The 13,893-nt window shown below is 36.0% G+C and overlaps 5 protein-coding genes across 5 annotated transcripts in view; 2 read left to right on the plus strand and 3 right to left on the minus strand.

Annotated features, from left to right (window-relative positions):
• LOC104790243 (protein terminal ear1 homolog) lies at positions 564-4,017 on the plus strand. Its single transcript, XM_010515954.2, has 5 exons — positions 564-1,413; positions 1,647-2,190; positions 2,642-2,779; positions 2,876-3,017; positions 3,624-4,017. Exons 1-5 carry the CDS (start codon positions 663-665, stop codon positions 3,924-3,926), a joined length of 1,878 nt encoding a protein of 625 aa, XP_010514256.1. The 5' UTR covers positions 564-662; the 3' UTR covers positions 3,927-4,017.
• Positions 6,454-8,362, plus strand: LOC104790244 (cytochrome P450 86B1-like). Its single transcript, XM_010515955.1, has one exon. The coding sequence runs from the start codon at positions 6,602-6,604 to the stop codon at positions 8,225-8,227; it is 1,626 nt and encodes a 541-aa protein (XP_010514257.1). The 5' UTR covers positions 6,454-6,601; the 3' UTR covers positions 8,228-8,362.
• On the minus strand, positions 8,467-10,465 carry LOC104790245. The gene is made up of 3 exons (XM_010515956.2): positions 9,995-10,465; positions 9,088-9,856; positions 8,467-9,000 (listed from the first exon to the last, which is right to left on the minus strand). Exons 1-3 carry the CDS (start codon positions 10,403-10,405, stop codon positions 8,492-8,494), a joined length of 1,689 nt encoding a protein of 562 aa, XP_010514258.1. The 5' UTR covers positions 10,406-10,465; the 3' UTR covers positions 8,467-8,491.
• Positions 11,637-13,877, minus strand: LOC104790246. The gene is made up of 3 exons (XM_019246640.1): positions 13,634-13,877; positions 12,574-13,091; positions 11,637-12,150 (listed from the first exon to the last, which is right to left on the minus strand). Exons 1-3 carry the CDS (start codon positions 13,846-13,848, stop codon positions 11,861-11,863), a joined length of 1,023 nt encoding a protein of 340 aa, XP_019102185.1. The 5' UTR covers positions 13,849-13,877; the 3' UTR covers positions 11,637-11,860.
• Positions 13,848-13,893, minus strand: part of LOC109133273 (endoglucanase-like) — a 7,697-nt gene continuing 7,651 nt past the window's right edge. Inside the window, exon 3 of the mRNA XM_019246261.1 lies at positions 13,848-13,871. Within this exon, the coding sequence (XP_019101806.1) occupies positions 13,848-13,871 (24 nt within the window). The remainder of the gene's footprint in view (positions 13,872-13,893) is intronic.

The raw sequence follows: 13,893 nt of genomic DNA on the forward strand, positions 1-13,893 counted from the left end.
TATTGTTACCCCTTCCGACGACGTCTACGGTGTCCACAGAGCTAGAATATATGTTTTAACTGTAGTACTGTACACTGTTAATATGGTATACAATAATACAACGATATAAAACGTTTTGCGAATCAAGAGTAAGACAAAAAGAAAATACTAAATAGTAACCTCTCTGATAGGTCCAAAAAGGCTCTCCCACAACAATCACCCGAGATCACCATACCCATTTTTTCATTGTCAATAGTAATACATTACTCTTCACTGTTTCAATATTCTACTACAAAACCGAAAATTTAAAGGATGAACATTTTCCACGTACTCAGTATTCGTGTCGCGTAGGGACTTTAATCTGTCTCAAATCAAATATATATACGCCTCGTAAAACCAAAGAACCCAAAACCTACACCAAAAAGTGCGTAGGGGTATTAACGTAACCTCAACAAAAACGATAGTAATAAATAATAAATCCGATTTTAAAAAACAGTCATTTTCGAGAAACTTAAATGCTTACAACATAAAAAAATAAAAATAAATAAACATTTGTTCTCTTCCACTGTCTTGTCTGAGGAGAAGTAAAGAGAGAGAGACAGACGACGTTACAGTATCTCTCTCTCTCACACGATCAAGAAATCTTTCATCATTCGCCGGAAAATATCATTTCTCCGGCATTAATGGAGGACTCTAGAATTTTCCCGTTCGCCAGAAACTTAGACCCTCGTGCTCAAGAGTTCATACCACTGAACCCTATCTCTTCTCATTTTTACTTTCCCTACACTTCTCCTCCTCCTCCGCCGCTTCCTCCGCCGTTGCCTCCATCTTCATACGGATTATCTCCGACGGAGCCAAGAGTTTTCACGTTCTTTAATCTTCCACCACATCCGATGATGTTCTCTTCTCCTCCTCCACCACAACCACAACCACTACCACCACCGCGTCCATGTTTCAGCGGCGTTTCGGCAGCTCAAAGGCCTCCTACACCGTCAAATTCTCCGACGCGGTCGCTCTCTTTGATATCCGTACCGCGTGACGTAACCGAGTCCACGGTGAGACGTGACTTGGAGGTCTTCGGCGACGTCCGTGGCGTGCAAATGGAAAGAATCTCTGAAGGAATCGTGACCGTACATTTCTACGATATCCGTGACGCTAAAAGAGCGGTTCGTGATGTTTGCGGTAGACACATGCAGCAACAAGCTAGACTCAGTGGTAGCAGCGGCGGCGGAGGTGGAGGTGGAAACGTTTGGAGCTCACCTTCTTCTTCTTCATCGGCGCGTGGGTTTGTTTCCGGCAGACATGTATGGGCTCAGTTCGTAGTTCCGGCGACTAGTGCTGTTCCCGGAGGTTGTAACCAAGGAACGTTGGTGATATTTAACTTAGACCCTGAGGTCTCTTCCATTGATCTCAGACAGATTTTCCAAGTTTACGGTACGGTTCTTTTACGAGTTTCTATGTCTTGATTTACTTTACCATTAGATTTAGTTTGTTTCCTCGATTTGTGGATATGTCAGGAATTAAAACATTTTTCAAAGACTAATAATGTTAGGCTATAATATAAATTACAATATTATTTACATGAATCATGGATTAATTGTTTGCATGTTATGAACATCATTTTAGCTTTTGAATATAGATAATATTGGACCGTTTGTTCGTTTCAGGTCCGATCAAAGAGTTGAGAGAGACGCCGTACAAGAAACATCAAAGGTTCGTTGAGTTTTATGATGTAAGAGATGCGGCGAGAGCATTTGATCGAATGAATGGTGAAGAGATCGGTGGTAAGCAAGTTGTGATCGAATTTAGTCGTCCAGGTGGACTTAAGAACAGGTTCAGGTCATCTAGGCTACCACAGCTACCGTTTCAACCGCTTCAACCACCACCGATTCTAAATCCTCCTTATTTGAGGCAGTCTGTAACTCTTATGAAAGATAAAAACAAGATTGTGAGCCCTAGTAATGGTGTTATCGCTGTTAATGCTTCTATGCGTTCGTTATCTATCATTGATGACGTCGATAATAAGACCCGAGGAGCGGAATCCGAATGCGCGGAGACAAAAAGCAAGAACATGGCTAAGTGGGGGAAGAAAAGACAGATGAAGAACATGGAACTAAGTCAGTTTCTTATCAGTGAAGAAACCATGGAAGATCCAAGTTGCAGAGATCCACGTACCACTTTGATGATCAAGAACATACCAAACAAGTACAGGTTGGGCTTTATATATATAATCTAATTTACTTAGTATTAATAGATTAATAAATACTACGTTTTATAATCTAAAGTTCGTAGTATTTTTCTAATATTCCGATGGAAACTAAGATGGTTTAAAAACCTAAAAATTTTCTAATCTCTCAATAAAGTGATTATATGGATTTAAAGTTGGAAGCTTTTTCAAACTCTAGGATGGTTAAAGATTTAGATCTTTCATTAAAATATTCGCATGGATTCGTGTGCTATATATATAGCCTATATTCAAAGCTTTATATTCAAAGCTTTATATTCTAGATAAAATTCTCCAATGTTATGTTCCATCAAGCTTTTGGTTATATTCTTGTTTTATCATACGTACCTTAATTGACTAACATTTTCCCGGATGCTCTTATATTACAGCTTCCTATTGGATTTTGTTTATGAGATTCAATGTTTTTGTTTTATATAGTCAAAAGCTACTGTTGGATATGCTGGACAAGCATTGCATCCACATTAACGAAGGGATCGCTGAGGATCACCATGAACATGAGTCTCTTCATCAGCCCTTTTCGTCTTATGATTTCGTGTATCTCCCGATGGATTTCAAGTAATCAAACATTGAAATCCAGTGATTATATATAGATTAGATCGGTTATATTTATAACCAAAATGTTAACTAATTTCTATGTTGTGTGTATTATAGCAACAAGTGCAATGTTGGTTATGGGTTTGTGAACATGACATCTCCGGAAGCAGCTTGGAGGTTTTACAAGGCGTTTAATCATCAACGTTGGGAGGTTTTTAATTCGCGTAAGATTTGCCAAATCACATATGCGAGAGTTCAGGTATATACACAGTGTTTTGAAATCGCAAACTACATAAACCTAATATATATATACTCGAGTAAACCCTGCAAATCCACAGAAGTTGCAATATCTATATATACCAAAACTTAAGCTATAGGCTAAACCAAAGTCTTGATTTTTTTTNGTATCTCCCGATGGATTTCAAGTAATCAAACATTGAAATCCATTGATTATATATAGTAAATCGGTTATATTTATAACTAAAATGTTAACTAATTTCTATGTTGTGTGTATTAGCAACAAGTGCAATGTTGGTTATGGGTTTGTGAACATGACATCTCCGGAAGCAGCTTGGAGGTTTTACAAGGCGTTTAATCATCAACGTTGGGAGGTTTTTAATTCGCGTAAGATTTGCCAAATCACATATGCGAGAGTTCAGGTATATATATACAGTGTTTTGAAATCGCAAACTACATAAACCTAATATATATACGCTCGAGTTAACCCTCCAAATCTATGGAAGTTGCAATATCTATATATACCAAAACTTAAGCTATGGGCTAAACCAAAGTCTTGATTTTTGTTTTTTATAGATTTGATAATTTGTTTTGGTCACAATGCGTTTATTTTGGTGGTCAATAACAGGGTCTGGAGGATTTAAAGGAACACTTCAAGAGCTCGAAGTTTCCATGCGAGGCTGAGCTTTACCTTCCGGTGGTCTTCTCGCCGCCCCGAGACGGGAAGCAGTTACCAGAACCCGTCTCTATCAACATTAACGGCTGCATTAAACTCAATCATAGTCGTATTGAGCAAATGGACGGTCAAGATCACTCTGAGAGTGGGTCATGTTGTGACAGTGACCATGATAACAGTCATGAAGATGGATTTTCCGGCAGTAGCGTAGACGAAGGCCGGAGTTTCACCGTGGAAGGAGAAACATCTTTCTAGGTGTATGTTGTTTGTATTGTGTGTATCATAAGATATATAAAAAAATGTAAGTAGACATGATCTTGGTTAAAATTTGTACCCTTTTGTTTTTTGTGTTTGTCTTAATTTAAACTTCTTTTTGTTATCAATAATTACTCTACTCACGCTAAGTTCTTTTGGGTATCAACATGAACTTAATAATGACTTATGAAAAGTAGTAAAACGTCACATCTTAATCCTCTTTTTCTTTACTTCAAAGCTTCAAAGAAAGAAAGTGATATTTGGATTTACGTTACTTATTATTTTTTAAAGGAGAGACAGTGAAAATCTAGATAGGAGATCTAAAATTGGGTTGACCTAGGGTAAAAGTTGGATTTCAGGCAATACTATCTTTGTTCTAGTGTGTTAGCTGTCTTATTCAGAGACATGTGAAAGGGACAATAGAGGACTCTGTGCTAGTGATGATCACATTCTGTATCTCCCTCTGATTCATGGGGCACTGACACGTGGTCTGATATCCACCTTACTTGGTGCATGGCAGTGTTGATAGTGATCGTTGACTACAACTTTAATCTTCCTGATGTTAGAGATGTCTCTAGTTTTAATTTTCAGTGGGTTTTGTCTTTCTTCAGGATTTTGAAAAACATTAAACCACTGTTAGCATTTAAACCCCATTCCTAGGGTATTAATTGAAAGATTTTAGGATGTGACGACTGGTACAGAAAGCTTTTACAACATTTCAAAATCACATTCTTTTCGTAGGGTTTAATTTACTTTAGTAGTTGTAGTTGTAGATAAGGTCCACTAAAAAATGATAGTCTCTATCACATATAATTAAAAAACAATTACAATTAAGGTTTAAGTTTGAATGTTGTAGCAATTTACACTCTATCAATTTTAACTTAACTTTTTAGTGGACCTTACAAAATTTTTAGGTAATACTTGAACTTAGTAAAAAGATCAAATTAATTATTTTATTAAGTTTCTGTCAGGACCGAGGGGAAAAAAATAAAACTGAATATTTTCATTCCAAAACACTGATTTTCAATTTATTTTATTTTTAAGTAAAAAAACCACGTGAACTAATTTTCATTTTTTTTCCCATAAAAATATATAAATAACAAAAAATACCGATATCCGTGTACCGAAACTGGACATTTTAGTAACAGTGGCCCAAACTTTTTGACTCACAATAAAGATCCAAATTTGACCAAAATGTTGGTAAATGGTCCAATAACGAAATGGGCCTAAAAGTTAAGGCCCATTAATACCATTACCCTAATTTTGACTCATCGTTCTCTCTATAAAAGGAAGTCCTTCTAACCCCTAATTCATAAACTCGAAAGTCAATCTCCGTAGCCGTCACCATAGTTCTTCTAACTTTTTTTCAATCTTCATCATAGTTTGTGTTTGAACATTTTTTTTTTGACAATGAGATATCTAATCGCTTTCGAAAGGCGTTGCGCTCTTCGTTTTAGGGTTTTACATACCCTGAAGGGCGTGTCACCGGAAGCGTATAATAAAAAATCTTCAATCCGATCGATAGGGATTTTTTTTTTGTGATTTCGGATTCGTTCGAATGAAACAAAAATACCTAATATCCGATGGCTAATTTTGACCGATTTGTTTGGTTTTTTATCCATCGGTTAATCGTGTTTGAGAAATTTCGAAATTGATTTTGGTTTAGAAATTGGTAAATTATTTGCTTCATAATGGTGAACTCTCTTAGATTATTAGTGAGAGATGTTCAAGTTTCCGGAGCAAATATTAAACTGGCCAGAATTTTAACAGCTCTGTGTTTAAATTTTACTATTTTCACAGTGTTACCTGTCTTCTGGTATAATTTATTCACATATATTTCCCTAATTCCATTACCTAAATTTTTTGTTTCAATTGTTTTCTAATCTACTCAAATCTTTAGTTTTTTTTTTTGATTTGTGATAATGCCACAAGATTAACCATAATCATATGTTTGGTCGATTAGGGGAAGGGCTAGTATGTGTGAAGTTATCCTCCTAATTGAACAAATAAACCTATGGGCTTTCGATTGATATATCGGCTCATTTTTGTTAAAAGTCGTATTAGAATGGTAGGGAAAAGATTGGAACATGCCAAATTTGCGGACTCTCATTGAACTTATATAATGAAAAACCTAAAATCAATATAAATGGGGTAAAAGATAAATAAATTGTGTAATAAACTGGACCGAACAAAAATTGAAACCTTAGAGGATGCGCAATGGGGAGAACCCCATTCAGGCTCAAAGTCTGAGAGATTCACTTTTCTACTTTTTCATTCTTTTATATTTTTTTTTGTGGGTGAGAGATTGAACGAGAGACTGCTACTTGTCAAAATGGTTCATTGGTTATGAGTTTGCTAAAAAAAGACGTGTAATTTTGCATTTGTAGCTATGCTTCTACGACACTAACTTAACAAGCACACATTTCGCATTTTGCTTTCAAACTTTACGTTTCGTGTAAGTTAAGAAAAAGTCGTTCTTGAAATAGACCAATTCCAATTCAACTGTCTCTTGAATCCTTCAGCAAAATATCTCCAAAAGCATGATGAATCCTCTCTTTGAATCTTCTTCGGTTTACCTATCTTTACGAAATTTAAACATAAAACCTTGAAATCCAATTTTCTCAAGTTTATAACTGCTACAAAATAGTTACTGAGCAAATAACATTTATACAAAAATGTCTAATGAAAACTCTGTAACGTCGTCATTAATAGATCGCATCTCTGCTCATCTTTGTCTTCAAGATGTATCAATTGCGTTGTTAGGTCTATTCCTTTTCGGTTGCTTGCAAGCCAAGCTAACCAACAAAGGCGGACCAGTGCAATGGCCTGTGTTTGGGATCACTCCCGAGTTCTTCCTTCATGTTCACGATGTCTTCGGATGGGTCACCCGGTGTTTGACGAAAAGCCGAGGAACGTTTCCATACCAAGGGATCTGGTTTAGTGGATCTTATGGAGCCATGACTAGTGTTCCTGCAAACATCGAATACATGCTCAAAACCAATTTCAAGAACTTCCCTAAAGGGGAGTTTTACAAAGAGAGATTCCGCGATTTGCTCGAAGATGGTATTTTCAACGCGGATGATGAATCTTGGAAAGAACAGAGACGGATCATCATAACTGAGATGCACTCGACTCGCTTCGTGGATCATTCTTTTCAGACGACAAGAGATTTGATACAGAGGAAGCTCTTGAAAGTGATGGAGAGTTTCTCAAATTCACAAGAAGCTTTCGATCTTCAAGAGATTCTTTTACGGTTAACGTTTGATAATATCTGCATTGCGGGTCTCGGAGATGACCCCGGGACTTTGGATGATGATCTTCCCCACGTTCCATTCGCTAAAGCGTTTGAAGAAGCAACAGAGTCTACTCTGTTTCGGTTCATGATACCGCCGTTTTTGTGGAAACCGATGAAGTTTTTCGATGTAGGGTATGAGAAAGGGCTGAGGAAAGCGGTTGAGACGGTTCACAAGTTTATAGACAAGATGGTTCTCGAACGAATCACGATGCTTAAGGATGAAGGAACATTAGCTAATAGCAAATCTGATGTCCTCTCGAGGCTAATCCAGAACGAGAGTCACAAAAGAGGCGATGAAAATGATCGGTTCACCGTCAAGTTTTTCAGACAGTTCTGCACAAGCTTCATCTTAGCGGGACGAGACACGAGTTCCGTCGCACTTACTTGGTTCTTCTGGTTGTTAACAAAACACCCGGAAGTCGAAACCAAGATTCTCAGAGAAATCAGACAAATCTTGAGCCAAAGAGAGAAGAACAACAAGAATCTTGAAACAGGAGAAACAGAGAGTTTTTGTCACTTTACAGTCAAAGAACTAAACGATATGGTTTATATACAAGCAGCATTGTCGGAATCTCTTAGACTCTATCCACCAATTCCTATGGAAATGAAACAAGCGACTGAAGAAGACGTGTTTCCTGATGGCACTTTCTTGAGAAAAGGTTCACGCGTTTACTTCTCGGTCTATGCGATGGGAAGAATGAAATCAATTTGGGGAAAAGACTGTGAAATGTTTAAACCAGAGAGATGGATACAAGGAGGGCAATATGTGAGTGATGATCAGTTCAAATACGTCGTGTTCAACGCCGGTCCAAGGCTTTGTTTAGGGAAAACGTTTGCATACTTGCAGATGAAAATGGTAGCTGCTTCGATCTTGTTGAATTACTCAATCAACGTTGATCCAGATCATGTTGTTGTTCCACGAGTAACAACAACTTTGTATATGAAACATGGTCTTAAGGTCAGTATTACACCGAGATCTCTGGAGGAGAAGAAGCAAGATTCATAAATATAGAAGAAAATACAGCTATTACTGAAAAAGTTGTTTATATATATGGCTAATGTAAGATCTTCACCCTTCTAAATTAGTTTAGGCACATAAATAATCTTGGTTAATAAAATGTACAGTATGTTTATTATGTTACTGCAGATCACGAATGTTAAACAAAGCAAGATTTGCAAATTCTGAAATTGTAAGTTAGGTGTATAAACATCTCAGCACTGTGAAAGGTAGGTGTGTACCCGATCCAAAAACCAAACCGGATTAGAAATCCTAAAGCAGTAAGATTGATAAAGCCTTCTGAAGAGATGTCTTGGAGTATGGACTAATTTGAAGAAAAGGTTTTGATATAGACCGCCTTCTCGTGCTAGTAACAAGCTTAAACCACTGGCTTCTCGGATCACAACTCGAGTTTCCTTGTAAACATTTACATCTTCTTGTCACAATCTTATTACTGCGTGAATCCACATCCAAACAGACAAATGCTCCATTCTTTGTTACGGACGAGAGTTGCATCTTCGAGTCAGACAAAAGTCTCCATTTTGAACAGTGAAACTCAGTGAAAAACAAACGCAGCTTGACAGAGTTTCCTTTCTCATAAGCTTTTAAACAGAGGATTCGTTCTTCTGCTAATGATAAAACTCGATGAGAAGAAAGTCTCCAGCTTTCTGATCTATTACAAGAACCAAGCTTTAGTTGAAACAATGATTTTCTTACAACGCAAAGTCCACTCAAAGGATGGAACATTATTTTCTTTGGTTGAGTTTCCATTAGACCTGGTCCTGATTATTGCAAAGTTGTTTAAACTTGTGTTATAAATCAAGTGATCAAATATAACAAAGGTAAGTTTGAAAAACAAATTAGTGTACCTCTAAAAGGAGTCTGAATTGTAGAAACCATCTGCAAAATGGTTGAGTTCCTTATGCTTAACCAATTCCAATCCAAAACTCCATAAGTTTCATCTGATCCAATGGTTCTTCCCCTTATGTAATAGCTTCCTGCAAGTGTCCATAGCGCCCAATCTAGATCAAGATCAGCTGCTAAAGCCATAAAACAACTTAGAAACTTATTGTCATTCACATTGTTTCCTCTTTGGTCAACCCCAAACTCGCTCACAAACAACGGGATCCCTTTCTCGAGCAAAAACCCCGACATTTTCATTATCTTCTCTGTTTCTCTCCCGCAAATCATGTTCGAGTTATCTTCTTCCCAAGAGTTCCAAAATCCATACCAATGGATCTCAAACACAAGTTTCCTCCTAAAGCTAACTTCAAAGGGTCTGTCTCGGAGGAAAGATAAGTCAGTAGCGTAATTTAAACCCGAGACAATAACAAGAACATCCGGGTTAACGGAGTGGACCGCTTCAGCGCCTTTTCTCATATAGGTATACCAATCTTTAATGTTCTGTTTAGGACCTCTAAGTTCATTTCTCAGACTCATACCAACCACATTTGATGAAACGTTATTAGCAAACATTGATGCCATCTTCTTTAACCCTTTGATCCAAACTTGAGGGTTTAAATGTTTATCGCCGAAAAACCCGTTACCATCATTGTCACTACAACACCAACCAGGTTGGCTTATGTGATTGTCTAAGATCACCATTACTCTATGCTTTCCAAGACAAGACACTACTTCCTGTGTTAAGAGAAAGAACAAACAAAGTTCTCATCTTTCTTTTTCTTGAAATCCTAATTGACAGATTACAAACTAAACAAGAATTTCAAGAATCCCACTAAAGTCAAAATCCTACCGGGAAAAAGGTCAGAACTTTACCTGGAAAGCTTTGATAAGGGGGAGATCAAGAATCGTGGGATTGTGAACTTGAAAACCAGAAACAGCTTGAAAGAGACGAAGCTTGAGAAGAGATTGTCTCACAGTCGTGATATCAGAGAAAGATTCATCGGTGGCTAAGTAGAGAGGCCAAGTCAATCTAACGCAATTGAAACCCATTGAGACGATCTTCTCGGCGATCGAATCCAATGGCTGCTTGCTCAGTCCTTCAGCCACCGCGGTTTCAAGATGCGACGGCCAGTTGACGCACGTGACCTTCACGCGCCGACCTTTGTTGCTGCCGTCGTCGTCGACGATCCAGCGTGAGTCGGTGGAGAGAGGGAGAGCGAAGGTGGTGATGTTTATGATGACGTATGGAAGAAGAAAGACAGAGATGAAGAAGAGTCTTCCCATTGAAACTTATGTGTCTCTGTTTTGTAAGAAGTGGAATGGTCCTCTCTATATACTAAGAAAATTATTAGCGACTAGATCACAATTCACAACACCGAACATCCAAATTAGTGTCTAACTAGTAGATATACAGGGCTCAACATTTTAAAAAATATTTCTAATATAATAATAAAAGTTATTGTTATATTTTTTTTTAAGTTATTTTGTTTGTGATAATATTTATTTTAATTGTTCTGTAAATCTATTAGTCTTTTTGAATACTAATTATTTTAGAATATTATAGTATATTATTTTTTGATATATACTACAGTTTTACATTGTTTGTTTGTTGTATTTGCATTATTATTTTGTGAAATATGAAGTAGTAGTTTTAATATTATAATTGTGAACAAATAAAAATTATTAATTTATCATTTATATAAATTTAGTTTTACCAACCCGCAAATGTGAAAATTAAAACATACATTTTTTTAGATTGAATAATATATTTTCGTTTTAAAAAATTCAAATCACAACATATGCAGAAAAAATTCTGCATTTTATTAATCATAAGTATTATATGAAAATTCCAAACAATTTTTAAATAAAAGAAAATAAAGATGATAGGAGAATCATAATTTGAAATCTTAACAAAATCTTTGAAATTTAGTTATTAAAAATAATTATATTGTGTACTTGGATATAAAATCTTAGTTTTTGAAATTATGATTAGTTTATATTTTTAAAAAATATATTTAGTAATTTTTGTCCATAATTTATTAGAGAGATAAAATATATATTTTTATTTTTCTTGATTTTTTCTATTTGATATGTCAGTGTTTTTTTTTAATTAATTAACTTTATTTAGTTAATTAACTTAGCTTAATTAAGTTTTTCAAATGGTAATTGAATGTAATTTTTTACACATTTTAAGATTAGTTTCATATTTGTACTTCTCAATTAATTAGTAGGATTAATGAAACTTTAATCAAATCAATCACTAATGACTAATTTATTGAAAAAGTCATACAGTGTTTATTTTATTTTGTTTTATTTGGGTTTGACGTTTAATATCTTCTTAACATTGATTACTTACTTAATCGTTATCTTGATAGCGTAAAATAACATCATATATACTTCCTCTGTTTCAAGTGTCATTTTAATACTTATAAAAGAAATGACATTAAAAATATAAAATGACATTTTTTGAAACAAAAAAAAGTGTAAAAAAGTGTAAAATGACATTAGAGTGAATATTAGATTTAACTTATAAGAAACGAAGTTTACAACTTTATGAGGTTACTGCATGTTATTTATATATGATATAATCTATATTAAACCTCATTATATACTAACTTTGACAATCTTAAACCACTGGCTTGTGGGATCACACGAGGTGTCTTCACCCTTCACGCACTTGCAGTCACTAGCCATGAGGTTATTGGATTCATCCACGTCAAGACAAAGCGAGTTATTGCTTTACTTCGCAGCTAATAGCATATTAGAGGCTGATGTAGTCTGCCATTTTGACAAGTTAGGGCTCGAGCAACTCATATTACTCAGCTTAACCGGCGCATTCGACCCGGTGCTCTCTAAGCATAGAGATTTGTCTTTGAGTCTCAGGGTGTTGTCAGGAGTGTAGCTCCATGGTTGAGATTCATTACATAGACCGAGAGTGACCTTGGTTGGATCTAAGATACTTTGTAACATGCAAAGTCCGGTTAACGGGTGAAAAACAAGATTGTAGACTTTGGGTTGAGAGCCCGGTCCTGCTTAACCAAGTTAGGAATAATGAGATGCTTAACTATGTCTAATGAACAAGCATAAGCAAATTCTATGTATAAAAATACTGCAGATAGCTAACACCTAAATAAATAGAGTTATGATATCTAATAATAAATATCTTTGTACATTATATTTTACGCAATTGTGAAATATCATTCTCATTCTAAAATCTGAATTACAATTATAATGTTACAAATGTCATTTTAAGATATCTACAGTTTATTTGTTGTAAATTTAATGATTGATAGAGTTTCTAATCTAATGGTAGCTAACTTATATCATAACTCCATTTAATATTTTGATAGTGTATTCGTATGTATTGTAGACCACATAATGTTTTTAATACTTGGTGACGATTGTAAATTCTAAAATTAGTCTCCGAAGACAGAAATATAGAATATATATACCTTGAAGCGGGGATTGAATCAGAGACAACCTTTGCAAGAAACTCCGGCTTCGAACACGATCCCAATCCGAGTCCAACACACCGTAATACTCGCTCATTCCAACAACACCTTCTCTGAGATAATAACTTCCTTGAAGTGTCCAAATCGACCAATCTACGTCGTTCTCCGCCGCCCAACCTAATATACATCCGATATACCTATTATCGTTAACGTTTTTGCCTCTCAAATCGATTCCAAACTCACTAAGAAACACTGGGAAGTCACGGAGATTGAAACCGCCTCCGTCCTCGATGCTTTTCAGAATCTCGCCGCATGCCTCGTTAGGGTTTTTGGAACTCCATGTGTTTGTGTTAGTGAAGGAGTATCGATGGATCTCGAACACGAGTTTCCTAGTAAAAGTTAGGTTCACCGGTCGTGATCGGACAAATGAGAGGTCGGTGTCGTAGCTGAGGCCAGAAAGGATAACAAGTACTTCAGGGTTTGCTTCGTGAACTGCTTCGGCTCCTTGTTGCATGTACCTACATGCATACATATAAAAATAAAAATTAAATCCTACTTTGCAAGGATCCTACATGCAAGCATGTACACCCATAAGCCACTTTAACATTTATAAGTGACATACTTTAACTAAACCATACATGCATGTTAATTATGTACCCGCATAAATCATTTAACCATTAATACGTGGCTTACTTTAACCAGTGTCCATATTTTCTCCTTATAGTTGTACCTTTTTCGTTAACAGACAAACTTTTAATGTAAAGTATGCCATTAGAGGTAATAAACTGTTTCAATATTACAGAATCTATATTAAATAGCGTTCTCTTACTGTCTTACACATACACATGCATGCAGCAAATGGACAAACATAAAAAAAGGCGCAAAAGATGCCGCTAGTTGTATAATCTTTTTTTCGTTTCTTTTTCTATGTAGCCATTAATTTATCAGAGAAATTCATTTCAAACCAAACCAATTAAATAAAAATAAACTCAAAATAAATAAAAATAAAGAAATTATAGTCAAGTGCGAATATCTTATCTCGTATAAAATGTACACGTACTTGAACCAAGCGTCGACGTTTTGTTTAGGTCCTCTAAGCTCGTTTCTGAGGCTCATGCCAACGACATTCGAGGTACCTTTGAAAGTCGTGGCTATCTTGGTCAGACCGGCGATCCACGTGGCAGGGTCAAAGAAAGTGTCGCCAAAGAAACCGTTGCCGTCGTCGTAGCCACAACACCATCCTGGCTTGGTCACATGGTTGTCTAATATCACCATCACATTTTTGTCTCCCAATTTAGCTACCACCTTCTGCAAAAACGA

The sequence above is a fragment of the Camelina sativa genome, chromosome 6, assembly GCF_000633955.1.
Source record: "Camelina sativa cultivar DH55 chromosome 6, Cs, whole genome shotgun sequence".
In the NCBI taxonomy this organism is placed as follows: domain Eukaryota; kingdom Viridiplantae; phylum Streptophyta; class Magnoliopsida; order Brassicales; family Brassicaceae; genus Camelina; species Camelina sativa.

What these genes read in the sequence shown, in the direction of transcription:
- LOC104790246 (XM_019246640.1), bottom strand. Translation starts at nt 13,848, where the DNA reads ATGGTGATATTAGACAACCATGTGACCAAGCCAGGATGGTGTTGTGGC. An exon ending in AACGTCGACGCTTGGTTCAA is followed by an intron (nt 13,092 to 13,633) that starts GTACGTGTACAT and finishes GTATGCATGTAG; the next exon opens with GTACATGCAACAAGGAGCCG. An exon ending in GATTCAATCCCCGCTTCAAG is followed by an intron (nt 12,151 to 12,573) that starts GTATATATATTC and finishes TTGGTTAAGCAG; the next exon opens with GACCGGGCTCTCAACCCAAA.
- LOC104790245 (XM_010515956.2), bottom strand. Translation starts at nt 10,405, where the DNA reads ATGGGAAGACTCTTCTTCATCTCTGTCTTTCTTCTTCCATACGTCATC. An exon ending in CCCTTATCAAAGCTTTCCAG is followed by an intron (nt 9,857 to 9,994) that starts GTAAAGTTCTGA and finishes CTCTTAACACAG; the next exon opens with GAAGTAGTGTCTTGTCTTGG. An exon ending in AATTCAGACTCCTTTTAGAG is followed by an intron (nt 9,001 to 9,087) that starts GTACACTAATTT and finishes TGCAATAATCAG; the next exon opens with GACCAGGTCTAATGGAAACT.
- LOC104790243 (XM_010515954.2), top strand. Translation starts at nt 663, where the DNA reads ATGGAGGACTCTAGAATTTTCCCGTTCGCCAGAAACTTAGACCCTCGT. An exon ending in ACAGATTTTCCAAGTTTACG is followed by an intron (nt 1,414 to 1,646) that starts GTACGGTTCTTT and finishes TGTTCGTTTCAG; the next exon opens with GTCCGATCAAAGAGTTGAGA. An exon ending in TATCTCCCGATGGATTTCAA is followed by an intron (nt 2,780 to 2,875) that starts GTAATCAAACAT and finishes TGTGTATTATAG; the next exon opens with CAACAAGTGCAATGTTGGTT.
- LOC104790244 (XM_010515955.1), top strand. Translation starts at nt 6,602, where the DNA reads ATGTCTAATGAAAACTCTGTAACGTCGTCATTAATAGATCGCATCTCT.